Source organism: Patagioenas fasciata, chromosome 12 (genome assembly GCF_037038585.1).
Source record: "Patagioenas fasciata isolate bPatFas1 chromosome 12, bPatFas1.hap1, whole genome shotgun sequence".
NCBI lineage: Eukaryota > Metazoa > Chordata > Aves > Columbiformes > Columbidae > Patagioenas > Patagioenas fasciata.
Genome location: NC_092531.1, coordinates 15,367,137 through 15,388,620, shown reverse-complemented (window position 1 = coordinate 15,388,620; position 21,484 = coordinate 15,367,137). Strand labels below are relative to the sequence as shown.

Sequence of the window (21,484 nt, the reverse complement as noted above, 5' to 3'; positions counted from 1 at the left end):
AAACAGCTCAAGGAAAATAATTTTACTACATGATGCAGCAGCTCTATGTGCAGCCTTTTCTTTTCAAGGCCGTCAAGTTTTCCGTAACTACAGTGTTCTATATCTTACTTGTCCACTGTTGGATTATTGAAAGTCCAATATCCTCAAGGTTCAAACAATGAAAAACTGGCTGGTTTTAGTGTCTTACTTCCCAGCTGCCTAGAGATGTACATGGTAGAATCTCCTTTTCTTCTCCCTGAGCAGGAGCAGCTCATGGTTTCAAGACTTTTTTCTCCTGTGCTGTTTTGGTATCTGACTTACTTTCCCATATATGCCAGTATGCTCATCGCACACACAAAAACTTGGACAATACTGAATAACTACATTAAAGGCTGAACTTGACTGCTTCCTGCCTTATCTCCATTTTACTGCCCAGGACACCACCAAAAGCTCAGCCTCTCAGTGATTCAAACTGGATGTTTAAGTTGGAACATATAATTTCCATGTAGACTAACATATGTGATTTATCAATGAATATGATGTAGTGGCAATGATATCATTATATTGACATATATATACAGATATATATCATATATAACCTGTGTTTGTATATCCTATGTTTTTATATCAGATAGGAAATGGGGGTATTGTGTTTACTTAAGAGCTGGCTGAAGCTGGTTTACAAAAGACTTTTTCCAAGACAAAGATTATTTCATTCCTGTATAAAACAAGGCCAGTAAAGCTGATTTGGGAAGTAGTTTTGTGCTGCTGTACTGCAAACCGCTGATTAGAATGCCGCCTCGTTATAACAACCACAAGATCTCTCTGGATTAGTCATTTCCTTTCCTGGTTCGCTGCATGTCAGAAGTGCAATTTATTCTTATTTCATATCTTGTGTTTAGACAGTATTGCAGGGGGCATGAAATATTGATAGCTAATTCTCTAGTCACTAATTGTCCTAATCTTCTGCACATTTATTTTTCTTGAGTTAGGGATTCTGAAGACAGTGAGGCCTCCTAGGCTACAGCTGTGAGATGAAGTTGAAGGTAGGGTATTAGGAAAACAGGATTTTTCAATAAAGCAATGCATACCTTCATGCAATCATTCAAAACTGGCTAATTATCTATGACAAGAAGTTCACATCCAGAACAGCCACAACCTTCTAATTTGTTATTAAAAGTGCAGTGTACTAGAAGATATACGATATGGTGAGGTAGGGATACTTAGAAAATTCTGCCCTGTATGGCTTTATCTAAAAACATGTTTCTCATTAATAAAACACATATTATTTTTATAAGAGGTATGGAAATCAAAACTGAGATTTTTCTGTTCCCTGTATGGACACTTACAATAATAAATAATTCTCACATGTAAAATATGCAACTTTTTAATTCTTTTGACTAGGCCAGGTTCCCAGCTCAAGGCACAATTTGTGAGCAAGAAGATCAATGGTGGAATATTCCTTTGCTCTTCCAGATAACAAAACTCCTATGCATTACCTGTCTAAATGTAGTTGATTTAGCCATACAAATATATCACACCTTAACTATGCGAACATAAATATGAAATAATAATCACTAAAGAAGCTAATAAAGTCTACTGACTTCAGCAGAAATGCTCCAGTCCCTAGGGAGGAGAGCTATGCGAGACTCAGAAGCAAGTCTCAAGATATTATTCCTCATTCCCAAGTGATCAGTGGTATGTAAAATATAAAAATGTATCATAGAGAACTGCATCTTTTTTTTTAGGTGTTTTGAAGTCCCTCATAGCGGAAGATGACAATGTTTAATGAGTAATTAAAGAATCAAGTAAGGTAAGGCACTGCTTGGAACTGCGAGTTCTCTCAGATCTGGTTTATTAACTTGCTAAACAAGCAGCTATGAGCTCGCTAGCTTAGAGTTATTTAAAGCTGTGAAATTACACAGGACTAATCCCATACGTGGGGGTCACAGAAATCCCCCTTTTTTTAAAGGTGAAGCTTTAATATAAGCCATTTTATTCCATCAGCTTCCTGTACCATCTGATTTGAATCAGCCCTATAAAGGTCCATATAAAGGTCACAGTAGGATACTACTCTAAAGTTTTACCATAGCAAATAAAATTTCAAATTTCCCCTATAAAAAGGAGGTCTTGCCTTGCTCTAATCTTTAGAGTTTAAATTAATTTTTCATTCTATTAACATTCAACATAATAGGATACAATGGTCCCCAAGGCATTCTTCATAACATACTTTGTACAGTGGTTTGCAAATGATCTTACTAGTTAATGGAACTATAAAAATTACTTGCACATAAAGGTCAAGAAAAATAAAGATAAGTGTATACTTTCTGACACTGTCCTGTTCAACACTCAGGTAAAGGCCCCTGGGGTAAAGAAAACTTGTACTAATGCAAGGAATATAATTTCCCTCAGTATAATAGCCCAAGCAGCTCAGCCTTTGGAATTCCAGACTTTTTATGTCTGCATTTTCCCTCGACCAATTCTCCTGAACAATCCAGCACCCCATTGATCAGTTTATTATTAGCATTCTTGGCATGAGTTTAAGATCAGTTTGTAGTTTGATTCAGGCTGGTAATAAAATGACCTACATCAAAGACCTGCCAAAACGCCATCTTTGTAGCAATGCGTTTGGCATGAGTTATTTGGCCGTATTCAAGGTCACACAGCAACTGCTCCTTATCACGGAATAAAGTCAACAAAGGGGTTCTGTAGCAATTCATTTGATGCTTATCACTTACTTTATAATTAAAAACTGTGATTTTTGAAACATATAAGGTCAGTCCTCTGTGAAACAGACCTAAAGATTAAACTCCTTTCACACCTGAAATGGCTGCATATATGTGTCTAACACTAGCACTTATTTTTTAATTGTCCTGAATATGAACTTAAATATACTAAATGGGTTCCCTGTGTCTCCCATCTACAAAGGTATGGAGTTGCTCTGGTTTCCTTGCTGTTGTATTCCTCTGTGTGGATCCCAACCAGGACTGTGCAGGGTTTACCCTGCTGTAGCGCGCTGGCTTATGCGCTGTTATATCCCATTACCAGCATATTAACTTCTTGTATCTATTAAGCAAAGTAACTAAGACCTGCCACAACCACCTTCTCAGCCTCTTTCCTCGAGGGGAAAGTGCATTTAGAGAAGAGTTTCATTCTAGGAGAATAATGATGGGGTGATTTAGCTTGGTAAAGATTTGTTAGCTTGTCCGAAAATATAACTTGTGTATTTATTTCACAATGGGCAGAGTCATAAAACCACATCTTGTGCTTGTGATGGAACATGGTGACATTTGTAGAGGCCCTTTGAACCCGGAGGGGTTCCCAGCCACTGCCCCAAGGTCCACCTCTCTCCCGCTTCAGTGGGACTTTGTTGTGCCAGACAAGGAAAATACCTTCAAAACAAAGATCAGGATAATTACAAAGTCTGAAGGAACCCAGCATAGAAAGCAGAGAAGGGGTTCGATGAACTGCACTCATTCATAGCAGCGTGTGCCGCTGACGAGCCGTTCTGTATAAATTCCAGTTTCCTGGGTTCTGCGGGCGCTCTGCCCAGGGATGGCAGCGCAGCCAGGAGGTGACGGAAAACATAAATAAACGTACAAACAATATCATAATGGAAAACATTGCTAAATGAAGATACAGATGTTACTCTATGAGAGCACAGACACAACGAGACATTCAAGGTCTCTCCCAGAGCTACACAGAACGAGCCGCTCTATTCTGACTGCGCACGTGGCTAAAGAACGCTGCCCCATGAGTGCAAGTTCTTCAAAATATTTGCATCTTGTCCGCACTACCTCAGGCAGTCTCTGCCGGTTTTTCTTCACTATACACTGTTTTCACCCAAACTCAGACCAATTTAATTTTCTTGCTGTGAACCAAAAGCAGACCTGCATTTTTTTTTATATGATGTTGGTATTTTAACTTCAGATCATCTAACCACTTTGCCCCATGCTCGATAGTTGTTGGGCTACATAAAGCAGAAATTCAATGGTAAAACCAGTGTTTTCTTCCACTATTTAATGTGCATCTCTGGAACAATTTGGGCCATTTTAGCACATTCCTCCAGCCCCCCATGCCTCTTTTAGGGGAAAGAATAATTTGGTCAGGTGAAATAGCAGTTATCTCGTGGCCAGTGGTTTCAGATAATGCAGAAAGGTCAAAGAAGACAAAAAAGGTGAAAAAGATGCTTGTCCCTTATCCATTAGGATTCTATTCACTCAGGGCCACTCTGGTGTTTCTATCTTAATGTGCTGGCCTGAATCCAGGTTGTGCTGAGTCTACGATATTGGCTTCATTAGATAAGCCTGTGGTCAGCTTTTGGCTGGGTTCTCCTCGAATGTGCTCAGAAAAGGGAGGCTTGATAGTAAAAGAAAGATGACTAGAGCTAATGCATGTAGGTAGGTTTTCTTTATTCTTAGATTATTGCTTATTTGTGGAACGGAAGATTCCCTCTCTAAATCACTGCCTTTCTGTCAGGAATCATGCTGATTAGGTGGTTTTCTGCATAATTGTTTCAACGAAGTGGGATAATAGTTCCTTGCATTGCTTAATGTCTATTTCTGTGGTCATCACTCAGGATACATCCATTAATTTATCACCTTGGAAAGCACTTTAATGCAGGGTTTAGTAGCTTTAATAGATGAAGATATGAAGAGATATCAAAGTCTGCTCAGGCTTTGAAGAATTTATTGTTTCAGTGTATGGCATCCCTTATTTTTCATCTCCCTCTTGGTATCCAATGAAAGTACTAATAAAAAATAGTACAAAAACAAGGAGATTCATGTGAGCAAAGGGAAGATGAGACTGATACAGATCATATAACAAAAATGGGTGGCAAGCTCAACTCCTTCTCCCGTAGGTGCAATTCCATTGCATTTTTTGGCAGATTTGGAATTAGAGACTATGCATCAATGCAATCAGAACAGGACCAACGGTCCTTTTTGTCTCCTGGGACAGGCGCAGTCTCTGACCGTTGCCTTAGTGAGCCATTGATCTGTTCCAGAGAGCAGCCGGGTTGTGTTATCCTCAGTCCTGACACCCTGCCAAAGCTCAGGGAGTGGGCTATGCCAGAGAGACTTGGGAACGTCTCAAGTAAAAGAAGAGATATATTTTGGGGATTTTGTCTTCTCCCCGGAGCAGAATCTGACATATGTCAGTGTCATCACTGACAAAATATCAGTAAATCCCTATATGAATCACTAGAAGGTGAAGATTTGTTAATAAGCATAAAATCTATGATAGGTTCAGCTCAGATTTCTGTAACCAGATAAATGGCAATCTAGGGCTCTGGTGACTAACGAGCAGGTGAGCACAGGGACTCCCACACTCGTCACGGCTGAGTGTCCCACGCAGAGCACACGGACAAGGGTACAAGTCCTGGGACAATTCCAGCCAGAGCTCAGGGTTTCAGGCCCCTCACAGGAGGAATCCTCACGGTCAGCACTCATTGGAGGATCTGGCACTGAGGGGGATCTACTTTGGTCCATATCGCAATCTATCACCTTACTCCAGGGACTGGCTGGGGAAGTAAACTGTTCCGGGGAAGGTCATGGCAGAGAAGAGACTGTCACATTTTCTGCATGCCCGGAGAAAAGTAAGAATCAACGGACATTTTTTGGACTTGCAATCTGGTTGGTGCTGAGCTGGAGCAGCATATCCCTGAGGCAGGAATGGCATCGCATCAGTGACCATAAAATAGTGCCAGTGACAGTAATAGAGGAGAAGGTTAGAGCCCTGCAAAAGGAGAGGTCAAAGGGAGTCACATATTTATCAGACTCTCTGTGTCATTTTGAAGCCCCATTGGCTTCATTGGCTCTGGAAGAGAGAAGGAATGGGAGACAGTACTCAACATTTAACAATGTCTGAATGAGGGCTGAAAAGCAGCCTCCTTGTAGCAGCAAATGTCAGAGGAGCAGAACTGGGGTCAGTAAGCTGAACTGCTTTGTGTCTTTGGCTGGGCGAATAACTGAAGAACTCTCCAGTATTTCAAAGCACAAAAAGGGAATTTTGGGAAGGTGTTGCAGGACTCTGAGCACTGAAGTGCATCAGCCCTGCAAAGTGGACAGGTTATGAGGCTGGGTAAAAGCAGCACTGATTCATTAGTCTGCGGATAAATCACAGCCAAGCTCCGGCATGAGGAATTAGTGCAAGGGCACGAGGGAGTTAAGAACCAGGGAAATTCTGCAAGACACAGCATCTAATGCCCGATTTCAACAGATCCATGGTTAATGTCACGTATGAGGGGAAGGCCTCAGCCCAAGGTCAGAGGTGACAGTCCCCACAGGGAGGTCTCTTGCTGACCCTCAGTGCTCTGTAAGGATCAGGAGATCCACGCACCTGGGCTTGTTCTGGGGGGCAAAGAGAGAAATTCCACCATCAGCTGAAATCCTCACCACTCTAACACGTCACGTTCCTAAACCACTTACAATCTCTAAGGCTCAGTCTTTCTGACTGCCACCACAGAAACTGAAGCTGAGACCACAGAAAATTATCTGGAGATCAGCTAAATATTGATAATTGTTGATCATTCAAGGCCTGCAACTGATTTTATGCATTTTCTGCCATTGTTTCAACTAGAAATAATCATTGCGTTCTGCCATGTTGAGAGGAAAGACTTATGCTGAGATCAATTCTGCTGATCAATGTTCTAATACAATATTATTCTCTGGGATAATTTCAGCATTTAACTTTTTCTGGTAAACGATTTCCCATTTCCTCACTGCAGGGTTCAAAACAATCATTATCACTAGTTCAAACTGTTAATGAGGTTAAGAGAGATCCTGAATCAGCAGAGCAGAATCTATGACCCAGGAAAGTGTTTCCCCTCCTGTGCCCTCTGCCCACTCCTTCCATTTTAGCAAATTGACCAACACTTTCTAGCAATTTGTAGAAAATACATTTTCACTAGCTAATTTTCTACTGGAACTTGATTCATCCAACCAGCAAACTTAACGACGATTTGTCTGCAAATTGTGCTTTATACTGCACCTTTAGAAAAGGCACTACTATTTTTCTCTAAGTAATGTAGAAATATTAACATTTACTCTTACACATTGTCTTTCATTCTCCCTGCATACAATCTAGCAGACCTCACTCCACCAGATTGCATTTGCCAGCAGCAGGCTCCAGGTTTTTTGAGGAGAGAAGAGGGAAAAAGCAAATTATCTTGTAACAAAACCCAGGGGAAGTATTCCCCAATCATTTTGTTCTTAACCTTACAGGAATTTTTTTTTTGTTGCCTGAGGGAATCAAATTCTCGGCAGGGTAGGGAACAGAGAAATTTGTACCTAAGATCCCTGGTCCTTCCAGCTTTCCTGCCAACCTATGGAGAAGCAGCCAAACCTACCAGAAGAGCAAACGTAAAGTGATCCACCAAAGGACCTGTGGCGGCAGGGAGTGTCAAACCACACTCGACAGGGGAATGAACAGGTACTACTTGTATCACACATGGCAGAGCTGCGTGAAGCTCAGCAGGTGTGGGATGGCATTTCTCACTGTAGACATTTCACTAGTATGCTACCACTGCCTTGTTCATATCACAGCCACATCTGCTGTCTTACTATGACTGTATCCCTCAGATCAAGAATTTATGTATTCCAACACTGGCTGAGTAGCAGTTCAATTTAAGCAGTGATAGAGGAAGCATGTAGGATAATGTCAATGCAAATGAACAATTAGTAAAAACAAAACCAAACCAAAACCAAACACAAACAAACCACCAAACCCTTATAACAAGGGCAAGATTCTCAGAGGTGCTGTCGCAGACAGGGAGAGAGACGTGCACAGGAGTTTGGCCTAAAGAGTCTGGTAAAATAACCAAGTCATCTTGCCTTGTTCTCTGGAAATCACCTCAAAATTACAGCACTTGCATATTTTGCGAGTTACCCACTTACGGCATTAAGCGAATTTTTTTGTGGACAAATTCCATCGTATCACTGTTCCTGTGAAATATTTATTTTTGGCTCTGGTAGCGTTCCTACATGTCCATAGTTCTCTGATTACTGACTTGCCCTGAATTGCGGGTCCCATGCCAAGAAAAATCCATTTTCTGTCAGTAAATGACACAGCTCCACTGCTGATTGATTCTCATAGGCCCAGAGTATGTGCTGTGTGTAAGATTGAGGATGGGTGCATCAAAAATGTTGTTCCTAAAAGATGAAAAGTAGATAGATGAAGGCATCTGGACTGCATGATACTCCTGGCTATCTTTGCTGAGCAATGCAACACCCAATAAAACTAAATTACCCCGGTTCTCCTAGATAAATTTGAGTCCTGTAGCACATTGAATAAACTATTGATTTTTCAAACAAAACTTTTCTTCATTCCTATTCCAAATTTCATCAGGCCAATCTAACAAAAATATTTTGTTTCTCACCAAAACAGGATGAATATGGACAAACTTCAAAGGGCCAGCCCGTCGCTGGGGCCAGGCTATTAGATGGCACCGGCCCTAGAGCACCAATGCATTTCTGTTTCCATTAAACATCAAGCCACAAAATGTAAAGGAAGGTCACCCTGCTGAAACTGAGGAGAGAATTAAAGTCTGCTTGAAGATCATGTTAATGTGTAAGCTGCACCAACCGGGGATGGACTATTAAAATGCAGACACTTTTCACTTCTCTCACATTTCAAACGGAACCATAGGAATGTGTTTCACAGCATCTTACTGAAAAGAACTGCACAAAAAGACCCAAGGAAACAAGTTATTTTATAATTACGGGTGCTGACTCTCATCTGAAGCCACTAGTTTAAACTTTCTATAACCAAGTCCAGCTTGCGGGAAGCCAGCTGTTTCAGGACCAAGTCCAATTTCTTAGGAATATCTAAGTGCCTAGAGAAACTTTCTACTAATGAGACATGGTAAAATGTACTTTGCAGTTCCTGTGATTCACACTGTTGCCTGAAAATAGCAAAAGAGAGTTGGAAATCAAAAATTTCACCTACACTGTCAGAAACTATTGAAGATGTCTGCTTCTTGCTGTAAGGTAAACGTTAAATACAATTTACATAAACAAAACTACTACATAGTATTTGGTGGAAAAAAAAAAAAAGACATCATTTTGGATGCTTTTAATAATTTTTTTAAAAGAATTCCATTTAAATTGCAGATTTTCCCAAAACATGACACCTGTGAACGCAGATGTTGTGATCGCAGTGACATGCACCGCGCTGCTGTAACCAAAATCCACCTTTTGTTGCTTGCTACACTGAATATCAGGTTTAATTTCTTTACAAGTATGCGTATCACATGTTTCATACACAGTTTCTTAATTTTAATCAGAAAAAAATGTCTTTATTCAAGTCGATTTACATACTTATGTTGTAAGCTTTTTAAAGTAAGGCTATCTTTTAGTGGTTTTGCACATGGATTTCTGGGCATTGCAGTAATAAAAGTAAACCATAGTATTCAGAAAGGAAAAAAAAACTTGATAAAAAGGAAAGCTTTGGGATTAAATAGGCTGAAAATATCTCTTGACTTACTGCATTAGAGAAAGTGAGGTTTGCAAAAGTGAATACCTATGTTAGAAACACTGAGCTTGAGATAAATCATGCAAAAATATTTTGTGATCAAATCTGCAATTGACTGAAGTTTCACAAAAAATTTCCCTGAGGAGCCTTAAAACACCTTTATTAAAGTGAAAGGCATGTGCAACAAAATACAAATATGAAGTAGAATGCTCTAATCCTCTAACAGAAAAAAGAGAATGTCTGTGTAAATAGTCACAGAGTATCTGGTTCTCGAGGAAGCAGCCGTGGCTGGTTAGAAAAGCTCTGTCTCTGATTAGTCTTTTTGATATTTGATTGATACTCTTGCACTGCACTAGAGTGTGAAGTGTTAACAGGTGCTTTTCAAGCCATCAGTTGACATTGTCTTCTTTCACTGAGAAAGGTTAGGGAACCAAAAATGAACAGTGATTCATCAAGTGGCTATTGCAAACCTGAAACTGCATCACGTGCACTTTGGGCACCTTTAGTTCACTCCTACTCACCATTTTGTCCTATCCTAGTGGGTTTTTTTTCCCCCATAAAGAATTTGTGCTGTTTTCCTTCACTATCACCCACTTCACTGAAGAAACTCATGCAAATGTCTCAGGAAGGTGCTTTGCTATATAAAGCTACAGAAAACATTAGTATGTCCATATGAAAGCACAACTCAGTCTGCAGATCAGTTGCTACTTCAGCAGCAACAGCTGACACTTTATTGTTGAGGTGTTAACACCACTTAGAAATGGTGCATATCCATAGTTTTCAGCCAAGTTGATGGAAACTGTAGCGTTCAACACCTTGGAAAGCCAGGCTCCTGCTGCAGAAGTATCATTGCAATAAAAGTTGTTACTTCTCTTCTGAAGTCACACAGTGATCTTCTGCAAAATATGGCATCTTAATATTTTTTACACTTTGGTCTAAATGATTTACGCTTCAGAGTTGTAAGTATTTTTGTATTTTACCATATGTGATCACTTACTACAAATTTTGAAGACTTGTTTCATAACAGAGTACTATCTGTTTGCATTTAGCCACAGAGCAGCTGGCCTATTTTTCTGGGCTATCACACAATCACCAGAAATGGTTGCAGTTGCAAAAGTAATTGGAAATCCATGGATTTATTCTACCATGAGGCATAGAATACAAGCCACATCAGACAAAGCTGATTGGGAGTGAGGGGAACTACAACCTCTTTAAACTCCCGCCCTGTAAAGTCGTTTCTATGTATTACCCAGCATTTAAGAAACCAACATCAATAAACCCAATTAAGTTGGTACAGTATTGCATAGTAGCAACTGACAGGATGAGAGGAAATGGCCTCAAGTTGTACCAGTGGAGGTTGAGGTTGGATCTTGGGAACAATTTCTTCCCCAAAGGGCTGTGGGGCATTGGAACAGGCTGCCCAGGGCAGTGGTGGAGTCACCATCCCTGGAGGGGTTGAACAGCCATGGAGATGAGGTTCCCAGGGACATGGGGCAATGTCAGGAGTGGGGGAACAGTTGTACTCAATGATCTTGAGGGTTTCTCCCAACCCAAATGATCCTATGATTCTATATGGCAGGCTCATGTGATATTCCTAGAGTGAATGTCACTGGTATTTTTAAGAGGGACTGCTAAAAGGGCAGAATAATTACAGACATGTCCCAGAAGTTCAGAAACGTATATTATGCACAGGAAGATGCTGAAAGCAGTGTACTTAAGCCTAACACAAAGCTTTTGGGCCAAATTCCACCTGTCAAGTGTTTTCAGACTGTCTCATTCCTGTGACAGAGGAGACGAGGAATAGCTGAACTATAAGTAAATGCACTCAGGTAGCCAAATGACCCCGCCTGCCCGCAAAGGCTGACATATTCAGGGCATCCAGGGCTGTTGCTATAAATGGCCAAGAGACCAGGGGGTGGCAGGGACAAGGGACAGACCCTCCGCCAGCTCAGACAACTGCCAGCACGGGCTCGTTCTTTCTAAAGTTCTGAAGTCGGTAGTGGTTCACACCAGCTTTCAAAGCAGTGCCCTGTCACCACTGAAACTAAGAGGAGGAAAGACCTAAAAAAGCCATAAGGAGATTTCATGAGGATCATATCACTGAGTGTGTTTTATCAGCTATGGCTGTGTGTACTGGCTCTGCCTGGGATGGAGTTCATTTCTTTCACAGCAGCTTGGATGGTGCAGGGTTTTAGATCTGTGACCAAAGCAAGGCTGATAACGCCAACATTTCAGCTATTGCTGAACGGAGTTCACACAGCACCAAGGCTTTCTCTGTTTCTCACGCTGCTGCCCCACTCAATGAACAGATTGGAGGTGCCAAAGGAGCTGGGAGGGGACACAACCAGGTAGATGACCTAAACTAACCAAAGAGCTATTCCATGCTTTCAGTAACATCATGCTCAGCAATAAAAAGGGAGCGAAGGGGGCTTCAGATAAACTGCCTTTTGCTCAGTGACTGTCAGGTATCAATCTGCCCAGGGCAGGCGGTGAGTGATCGCCTTTCCATCCTTTGTTTTGTTTCTTTCTTCTTCCACTTCTCTTTTGCTTATTAAACTTTTTTTTTTTTTTTTAATCTCGAACCACAAGTTTCCTTTCCTCTTCCCCTGTCCCACCACAGCAAGTGACCGGATGTCGTATCTACATCAGAAGCTCTTTTTAAAGGCCACCTCGATTATTTAAGTGAGCTCTTTTCCTCTCTGTATCTCTCCCTCCTTTTCTACTCAGCTTTAAAACTTCTTCAGAGCACAAGGGAAATAAATCTATCAAATGGGAAAAGGATGTAAAGGAATGGTCAAGAAAACAAGTTCAATTTCAAACATGTGTTTCATTTCACACATCCATCTTCTTTCTGACCCTATTGATTTTGGTGAGTTAACCCAGCTCTCCATATGTCTGGACTATTAATGAACTTCAACTTCTTTTGGAAGGAAAACATCTTCTGGAGTTCTGTGCCTTCATACTTTGATAAATGGCAAACATCCTGCATGTGTACGTCCTCAAAACCAGCTCTTTCATATATGCGATGGACAGGATCTTATTATAAGTGCATGCAAGGGAGCGGATATCAGCACCACAGGAAGGACTGAGCCACAAAGCTACTGTGGGTCAGCACCGGTGCCCTCCACACCATTCTAGATCAGCATAACACTGAAGTGTATTAAAGCAGGAGAAGGAAGGTGATTTGGAAAGGGAATCAAAACATGCAGGAAGATGTGGAAGTGAAATGAAGTAACTGAAGATGTCCATCCAACCCTGGTGGATCTGTGCTGACTTACAGCAGCTGGGGTCCAACCTGTCTTTGCTAAAAGTAGGCAAATTAATGGATTAAATTTTGCGTGTCTCCTTCTTTGTATTCAATGAGCTCACATCTATGATTCTTGTGCCTTTTTTCTGATCCTGCTTCTGATCTTGCTTTCAGCTTCCTGGCATCCAGGCCATCAGCATGAACACTCTGAGCAGCTCCAGATCCAGCATCTCCTTCTGTGTCTGCATTCCCAGTGTGCTCCATACTGATCCAACCGAGACTGCCTAAAGCAGCCAGAAAAGCTTTTTTACTGCTACATGAGCAATAGTCTAAATCTTTTTCTAAGTATAATGCCTGCATAATTTTTCCTCTGATATTTATTAAGCCCTTTGAGACATTATAAAGCTCCAGCATGCTCTCCCTTTCCACCTTTATGCTATTCTCATTCCTCTGTAGGAACATTTTGTTTCTCCTCCTTCTACTGCGTTTCCTCCACAAGTCCTTCCCTTATTTCATTACTACTCCCCACCAGCATCTTTGCAAATCCATCAGCATCCAAAAGCTGACTGCAAATATAAAATGATGGATGTGAGATGAAAATTGATTTTTTCACCTTCCCGTCAAAGAGGTCTCTCCATTACCTTAGGGCTAAATAGTGTCTTTGTCTATGCCACAAAATGAACCAACCTACTTATAAGGCTGGTCTCCCCCTTCCTACCTGCAAGCACCTGCCTCGCAAGATGCTCAGGACAAACAGGCAAAGGCTTCTGCTGCTGGCAGAGCTGGGGCCTGGTGGTTTAAAATGGTATTTTGGGTATGAGTGTATGGCCCCAGGTTCCACCCTGCAGTGCACGCAGATAATCAGATCTGTCGCAGGCTCCTTCTGGTGCTTTTCCATCAACCCACTGGCTCATTCCACAGAAAACAGGGATTCCTCCCGGTCAGCACGCAGAGCTAAGAATCTTGCTGCTACTATGACTATGACTATGGCTATTTCTTAATTCCTCTGCAAGTTTTCCCTCAGATGGGAACCAAGGACTCCAATTATCTTCCCTGTATTCTTCACTGGGAAAAGATATATGGAGTCATCTCAAATGTTTATAAAAGGACAAATTTCAAAGCATCACCTACTGTCATTTCGACTCCATAATTAATGACAGTATATGCAGAATGGTCTTTCACACTATTTTCTCACACTCAGACATCCCAAACCAGAAAGAGAAAAATAACATCCCCTGATACAAAGTATCTATGTACTGCTGTATCAGTTCCCTTAATTTATGTTGCATTATTGATGTACAGAACGCTATACTTGAATAATGTAACAGTAAGGCTCTTACAGAAACTACTAGCACCAGCTTTAATGTGTCTATAAAGATAAGAAAAATGTATTTCCTAAGTCCAGCAGTTTTCAAACAATATATTTTCAAGTTACAGGAACCCTCACCATGAGGAATTTAAAATTGAGGTGAGAAGGGGGGGGGGACAACATTTCTTCTAAAATGTTAATGAAGTACTGACTTATAAAGTGAAAATAATTCAACAAATCCGATGTATGAACAAACATTATGAATATTCAGGAACTTTAAGCTGCTGATTCAACATTTTCTAAGAGTGTACAACTTTTGCACCGATCACAAAAGCTATTATTTTCCTTTTCATCACTAGTATGCTCTACTGCAGTGTCAGTGTGGTGTTGTAACATACGCATTGAATTGCAAGTATTGTAATTCATCCAGATGGCAGGAAGCTTTGGAATTGTTACTCCTATGGTACAGATGTTTAACAATCCAGCCATATGGCTCCAATAAGGCAGCCTCTTCAAAGATTAAAAATACTACACTAGGCATGCAGCCTCGTAAATGTGAGTGCGATCCTGAGGTAGGAATGTTCACATTGCTATAATGTAACAGCATACATCATACCATGAAGCTGGCATGTTTATTGGAATTACAGAATTTATGAAACATTATTTAAAATCCTGAAAAGAATCAGGTCCAAGATTGGCATAATTTCACTGTCAGCTATTCAAAGAATGTTCCTCATTTGTTTTTGAAATTCATTAAGGGTGTCAGGCATGGTCTAGCTCAAAAGATAGGTAAATAACTACATGCAAATATAACAATGTCCCTGACCACTGGCCTGAGTGAACAACTGCTCCAGGTGATGAACTGAAATTCAACTGGTGAGACCAATACAAAAAGATTTGCCAAACTGAAGGAGCCCTTATGATGGCTGTGGCAACTGTAATGTGGAAAGCTGAATGGTGAGAAACAATCTGAGATCAATAATATCTTGGCAAAGGAAGGAAAGAACTGTTAAATGGTCAATCTATAACTGCTAAATTTTGGCAGGTTTGAATGACGGATAAATGCCAGTAAATAAGATTGTTATATCACTAATCCTGTCATTATTGCATCCTGTCACATTGCATAGATTTATACATTAGAAAAAGAGTGGAAGGTATGAAAGTGAAAAATAAAACTGTTAAAAGCTAAAATATCTCAATCGATGAAGAAAATATGAATTCTCAACTTTGTGTTTCATGGTCGTTTTTTTCTGCCAAAAAGTCAGATCTAAGTAGATGCCGCTTGCAGTCCCATCTTCCTTTTCTCTGATGCTTGGGTCTCTGACCCTTTGTTACCTAGAAGAAATGTCTCTTTTATATAAAACTGTACTGCAAGAATAAGATTAAAATGGACAGACTGAACAAAGCATCGGTCTCTCAGACAAAAATGTATCCATTTAGTACATGCAGGATCTTTCTGCCTGACATATTCTTAAAGGGAAGTATTCAATTACCATCTACTCAGAGGGTAAAAATCACGGAAGAACCATGTAATATTTCGTTTCTTTTTCTCATTTTTTTGAGCAGAAAAGAATTCAGAGATGCTTTATCTACCACAGATATTAATCTAGGCAATATAATTTTAAAACATCCTTATGAAAACCTTGAAGGGCAGTTGAACCCCGTGGTTGTTTAAGAAAAGATTTTCTGCGGTTTATGCATTTGCTCTGCCAAAAGCTTACCTTAGCATACAAAGTACAGTAAATCATAGTTGCTGTGATTTACTACGCAGACTATGCTGTTTGTTTTCAGGGACAGCTCAGTGAAAAGCTATGTCATGTAGAAGAACATTCAGAGAAGAGGAATCATTTTGCAAAACTACCAGAATGGTAGCAACCATTTCGAAGACATCGATGAAAAAAAAGAGCAGATGTGTATTTGCAGCATTTTTCAGGTGGTATTTTTTGAATATCATTACAACCCCAAAATATTCCAATACATTTATAGGCACAAAGAAGACAATTTCATACCCCCAAACTGCTCAACTTAGGTACTAACAGGCTGGCAAGGTGTATAACTTACCAGTCAACAAGTAAATTATTTGACCTTGTGCCTGAATTTCACATTTTATGGGGCAGCAGCATATGAAGATCTCAAAAGGGCAAAGACCACATCCGATAAAGAATGGCAGAGCAGAAGGCTCTGGGTCAACCTGATCATTTAGAACTGAGATTTTATTAGATGTAATCCATGTAGTAAGTCCCAACAGGAGGCCGAAGATAAAAACATGTATCTGACATTCCTTTAAAAAATAGTAAATGAGAAGGGAAAAGATCAAAACAGTAGCTGAAAGCCTTTACTCCTGTTTTAAAATCCAAGAAACATTAATAGAGATCTAAACTCAAGTTTTCTCTGGTTTAAACATGTCACTGTTAATTACAAAGCTATTTAACTTTTGCAAGAAATAAAGACTGCTATTAATGAAAGAAGAACCAATTAGCCTTTAATCTACACAGTGTTTTTTAATCAAACTTTCTTTTGATCAGCAGGCTCACTGCGGGATGTGTTCTCTCCTCCCCATGCCGTAGTGGCTCCCACCATCGCTAATGGAAAAGATTTTCAAGAGCTGGCTGAGTGGGGGAAACTTGCTCTGCAGGGCTGGAGCTTCTGCCCTTTGAGGCGGTGGAGCTTGGTGGAAGGACGTTCATCTCCAAACCACGCTGCCCTGGGACTGCACGGCCAAGGGGAACCTGACCTCTCTGTTAGAGACGCAGGCACTGAATGTGTCTAGAGAACGTGGGGCAGGAGTATTGCACTACCTTGTGAGGAGAGCAGAAAATACCGGTTTAAAGGAAAGAAAGAAATGGGAAAGAGAAGGTAAAGAAAGAGGTAAAAGCAGGGAGCTGTCACCAGGAACGAAAATATAATTCACTGCTGACTACAAAGAGTGATGAATGGGAGAATTTGCTTGTTGGCACAAGAACATATTGTGGAAAAAGAAAAGCAAAACAAAACTAACAGAACAGGGCTTGATGTGTTAGAAACAAAAGGAATGACAAGAGAAGGATCCCATTAGTTAAATATTGTTGTGCCTTCAAACTGCTGGTTGCAGGGTCGAAGAGTTTTGATGCGGCTTTTTGTTTGGGCTTTTTTTTTTTTCTGTTATGTGGCTACTTGTGGTATCAAAACAAAGCCTGAGTGTCGGGAATCAGTGACAGGGGAAACTTCTCCCTTTACATCATTTCCCTCTCAGCTGCACTTGCTGCTGAGATCTCCCAGGAAGGACAGACAGAAAACATCCCTGAGGCACTTGGTATTTATGACCATGCGGACAGTGAAAGAGAAGAACCCGACTCCTGCACTTGTAAATAACAGACAGAATGTATAATCTGCGCTGTGTCAAACACAAACTCCCGGGCTGAGCAGGTACCTGCTGCCCATTCTGCACCAGCAAAACCTTGGTCTATGGTGAATGCTGTTCTTTCTCCATAGCAGAAAGACAACATGTGCCTGGCAGCCATAGAACTCTTGAGTATTAATACTGAAAAAAAAAAAAGCACTTTAAAAGAAATCTTCATATCCTCAAAGAATCAGAAAGTCTGCAGGGATCTCCCGTTGTTGCAACCAGCACGGCAATTAAAAACTAAAAACTAGAAAAATTGACAGATCACAGAGAGAAAAGTGAAAATAAATATGTTCTGTGCCAGACAGGATTTTGAGTCGCAAAACTCCAGGTGGTAATAGAAGTATGCGGAACAACTGCTGAAATGATATTGACACTTGAGAAATTTAAAAGTAAGTACATATTTATCATAGGAAGGATTTTAGCAAAGACAATAGGTTGCATTAAATGTTTTTCAGGACTTGAGTAACAGCACTTGACACTTCAAAAGATCAAATTATTACTCTCCCTGTAAATAAGGCTAATTCTAATGCCTTGTCTCAAAGGGTTGGTCATTTTTCACAGCCCAAAGCCTCTTCAAAGTAACTGTTTGGCATAGAGGTCGCTTAAAATGAGATTTGGGTCTATTCATGTTTTTGAGGTGCTCATATGTTACAGTATAAGTACAATATAGGTATTTAGCTAAAAACATCAACAGAGCTAAATAGCTTTAAAGCACTGTGTCAAGATACTTCAAGTTAGCTGGATAATTGTATCATTTTCACATTTAAATTATTCTATGGCACTCTAAACCTGTCAATAAAATTTGGGTTCTGATGCTGTTCAAAACCTCCTTGGATTTTTCTTGTGTCATAATCTCATTCTAACAAGATGTAGACAAGAGTTCCCCAGCTCCAGCCCTCGTTTTGAGCAAAGTACAGCAAACGTGTTCTGTCTCAGAGCACTCAGAAAGCTGCAATACTGAAAATGCATGACATGTATGTACAGGACATTTTTAATTAACAAAACTCAGGTGTTGCTGAGAGATCCGTTTTGTTTTCTGTCACCCTCAGACTGACCTGACACACTCCAGAGCTTTTTATTTACTTATACGGTGCAATTAGGACAAAATTCTTCTGACATTTGTGAAGCTTTAGAAATGGCAAAATTATTTAGGGGGCCATATGAAACACAATGAGATTTTAACTGTTCTTACCTGGAGAAAGAACTTCCAAAATTAAGAGGCAGAAACTTTACACTGCTTCTAAAACTATGTAATACTTCATTCTCAAGAGTGTTCTCAGTTCTCCTAATTCTTTACAATTAGCGCATACTTTTGTAAATTACCCCCCAAAGTCAGGTCTGATTCAAGGAAGCCCTTGGGAACTTGATCAACTCCCTCTCTGATGATCTCAGCAAAATTTTATTTAGGTGCTTGAAATGCACAAACCTGAAAGGACCTGAAATCTTCTGTATCTGCAATTGTGACCAAAACCAGCTCTGAAAATCAGCCCTTAATATTACTACTGGAATACATCTTTAATTTGTCTCCAGCTCCTCCAGAAATGACTTTTAATTGTCACATCTAAATCAAAGCTCTGTACGTACGTATACAGTAGTCTCCACTTTCGTAATATCCAGGGCAGCACTGAGATCTTCGCCGATACATAGTTCTTAGCCCTCTTCGATACGCTGTTTTATAACTTATTCTAAATTGCAAGACAGAAAGCCATTTGACAATATTGAAAATCAATGCTTACTGGTGGAATTATATTTCTGTTAAATTATAGTAAGGATAGCATTCAATAATTATTTTAAAATGCATGAAAGCTTTTGATATTAAAAGCCACAATGAAAAAAATCAATACTTGTTTTGAAACTTGAAATATAACTTGTATTATAAACACAGTACTCATGACAGCCAATGACCACAGCCCTTCCTAGGACTGTTATTTTAAAACATTTCCCCAGTCCTAAAGCAAGGGCAAGGAGTTTCTTCAAGAAGAAACAATTCATTTTGCATATCAGCAAGGTCAGCGATCATCGATGGAAGGAACAGAATCCTCCACGGGGACCACTGTGCCAGGGTGTGCAGCGGAAACTGCTCTCGATCCCCAAGTGATTTCCTCCTCCTTGCCAACCCTTCCAAGGCATCAATGCCTGGCAAAATGACATTATAGTCCCAGGTCAGTTTTTAAAGCATGTTTCCCCATCACGGTATGTAGTCCATGGAAATTAAAAGGTGTTAAGCATTCTGTAGCTTTTCTAGACTTATTCACAGCATTAACAATGATACCACATAAGAAAAGGAATATGTAACAGAGAATATTTAACAGCCGACACTGCAAAACAGCTTTGGTCATGTTTGTTTATTTGAAACTACCTAAACTGAACAAAATCTATTATTCCTCATGTTAGATAAGCCAACTGATTTACTCTGCTGCATTCCAAGCTATACAATAGCCCAGAAACTTCTGCATCTCCCTTCAATTCCATACATTGTAACACAGAAGCTAAAAAGCAAAACCCACAGTCAGACGAGGATGGTGCTGAACAACTTCTTTGCTACTGACTGTGTGAAAGTTAAGGTGCCAAGTAGCGTTCTAAAACCCCCTTGGAAAAGTGAAAATATTAGTGGATATTTATTAGGATACTTTTCTATCTGGAATCAGAATGAATGTAATAGCAATAACATGCAGCCTGGGAGAAATGAACTGTTTAGTGTCAGCTTTCATTCAGTGCTAGAAATGGACACATCCTCATTTTACCTGATTTTCAATACGGATTTGGGTGCAGTATTTCAAATATGGATCCATTTGCAACTATCACTAACCTTTAAGTGCCTGATTCTCCAAGATTTAGGAGCTGCAGGGACTTCCTACCATAAACCCGGACACACACTGACCACTTGGAAGGGACAGCTGGTCACGTTTGGCATGTAATAAACACTTCAGTCACCTGGCAGGGTGGCTGGCAAGAATATACACTCCTGAACGGCCCATAAGCAACTGACACTTCCACCGATCTCACTCCAATTTCATGCAAAAATCTCAATACTTCAATCAATGCCCTAGAACATCAAACAACCCAGTCATCCTACGTATCTCTATCAGACCACCACAAAAATCCGGATAAATAAAAGCTATGTGAGGAGCTTAAAAGGCAAAATAAAACTAAAATGCCTGGGGATCAGCTCTTACCGATGTCTAGTGCACTTGAACCAGTTCAGTATGTCCGTACATCTGGTATAGTAGATCTGATCAAAAGGATGAGCGTAAGATTCCTGCACTGTCACAGCGTAGCTAGGGGTAGAGAAAGAAAGGAAGAGAAAGGCTGTTTGTTGCAACATGAAAAGCTTCAGTTCCCTGTATGTGCTACTCATCTCACTCCAGTAAGAAAAATAATTAAATCAATAATCTTAGAAACTTTAGGTGTTATCAAAAAAAAAAAAAGGCTTCCTTCAACCACAGCTCTTCCTGAAAATTTTGGAAATGCGTGAGCCTTGGGCTCCATAACTGAACTAGGGACAGAGATTGCAGGCTGAGCAATGAACCGTTCCCTCCGGAAAATAAACCAGTGTTACTAAAATCCATGGTAGTTTAAAAGGTGAAAAGTGCATTCGGTTAACTTGATAGTGCAAATTTTCAGAGAGAGGAAAGCACCATGTTTTTAAAATGTCTCAGCTGCTTTCCTGCCTAGGACTGTTAATTTTTGCTTGTATTCCACCATGCTAATAAGAGCTCCTATTAACTCAGCACTGCTGTGTTTTGCCAGCACGATGGGATGCTCACACTTCATTTTATGATGAAGCAGCATCATTACTTCAAATATTAGGGGCACCAGTCAAATGGGATCATTTATAAAAGGTTGAAGAGTGTTTATTTTTCTGCTGCACAAATTTAGTCCTTTTAACTTGTAGCAGAAATAACCTCAGAACTATCTGAAAATTGCAACAGGAGTGAACCGGTATCTAGATTTGGAATGCTTTGAAGTGTGGTTAGAATGGGACTGCCCCCTTTGTACAAATGAATGGACAGGAACAAAAAATGGCCAAATTTATCAGAAGGAAGACTAAAAATCCAGCAGTCTCTTTCCCAAAACACTACTTATTCATGCA

At 40.2% G+C, this 21,484-nt stretch overlaps 1 protein-coding gene across 11 annotated transcripts in view; it reads right to left on the bottom strand.

The window, feature by feature from the left end:
* The window catches only part of MEGF11 (multiple EGF like domains 11), a 278,484-nt gene that overhangs the window by 171,148 nt on the left and 85,852 nt on the right, over nt 1-21,484 (bottom strand). For all 11 annotated transcript variants that reach the window (XR_011741045.1, XM_071813949.1, XM_071813953.1 and 8 more), the window contains 2 exons: nt 20,568-20,669; nt 18,976-19,076 (listed from right to left, as the gene is read on the bottom strand). Coding sequence is in view for 10 of the 11 variants with exons in the window: in XM_071813949.1 (XP_071670050.1) it covers nt 18,976-19,076; nt 20,568-20,669 (203 nt within the window). In the remaining variant the exon portion in view is untranslated. The remainder of the gene's footprint in view (nt 1-18,975; nt 19,077-20,567; nt 20,670-21,484) is intronic.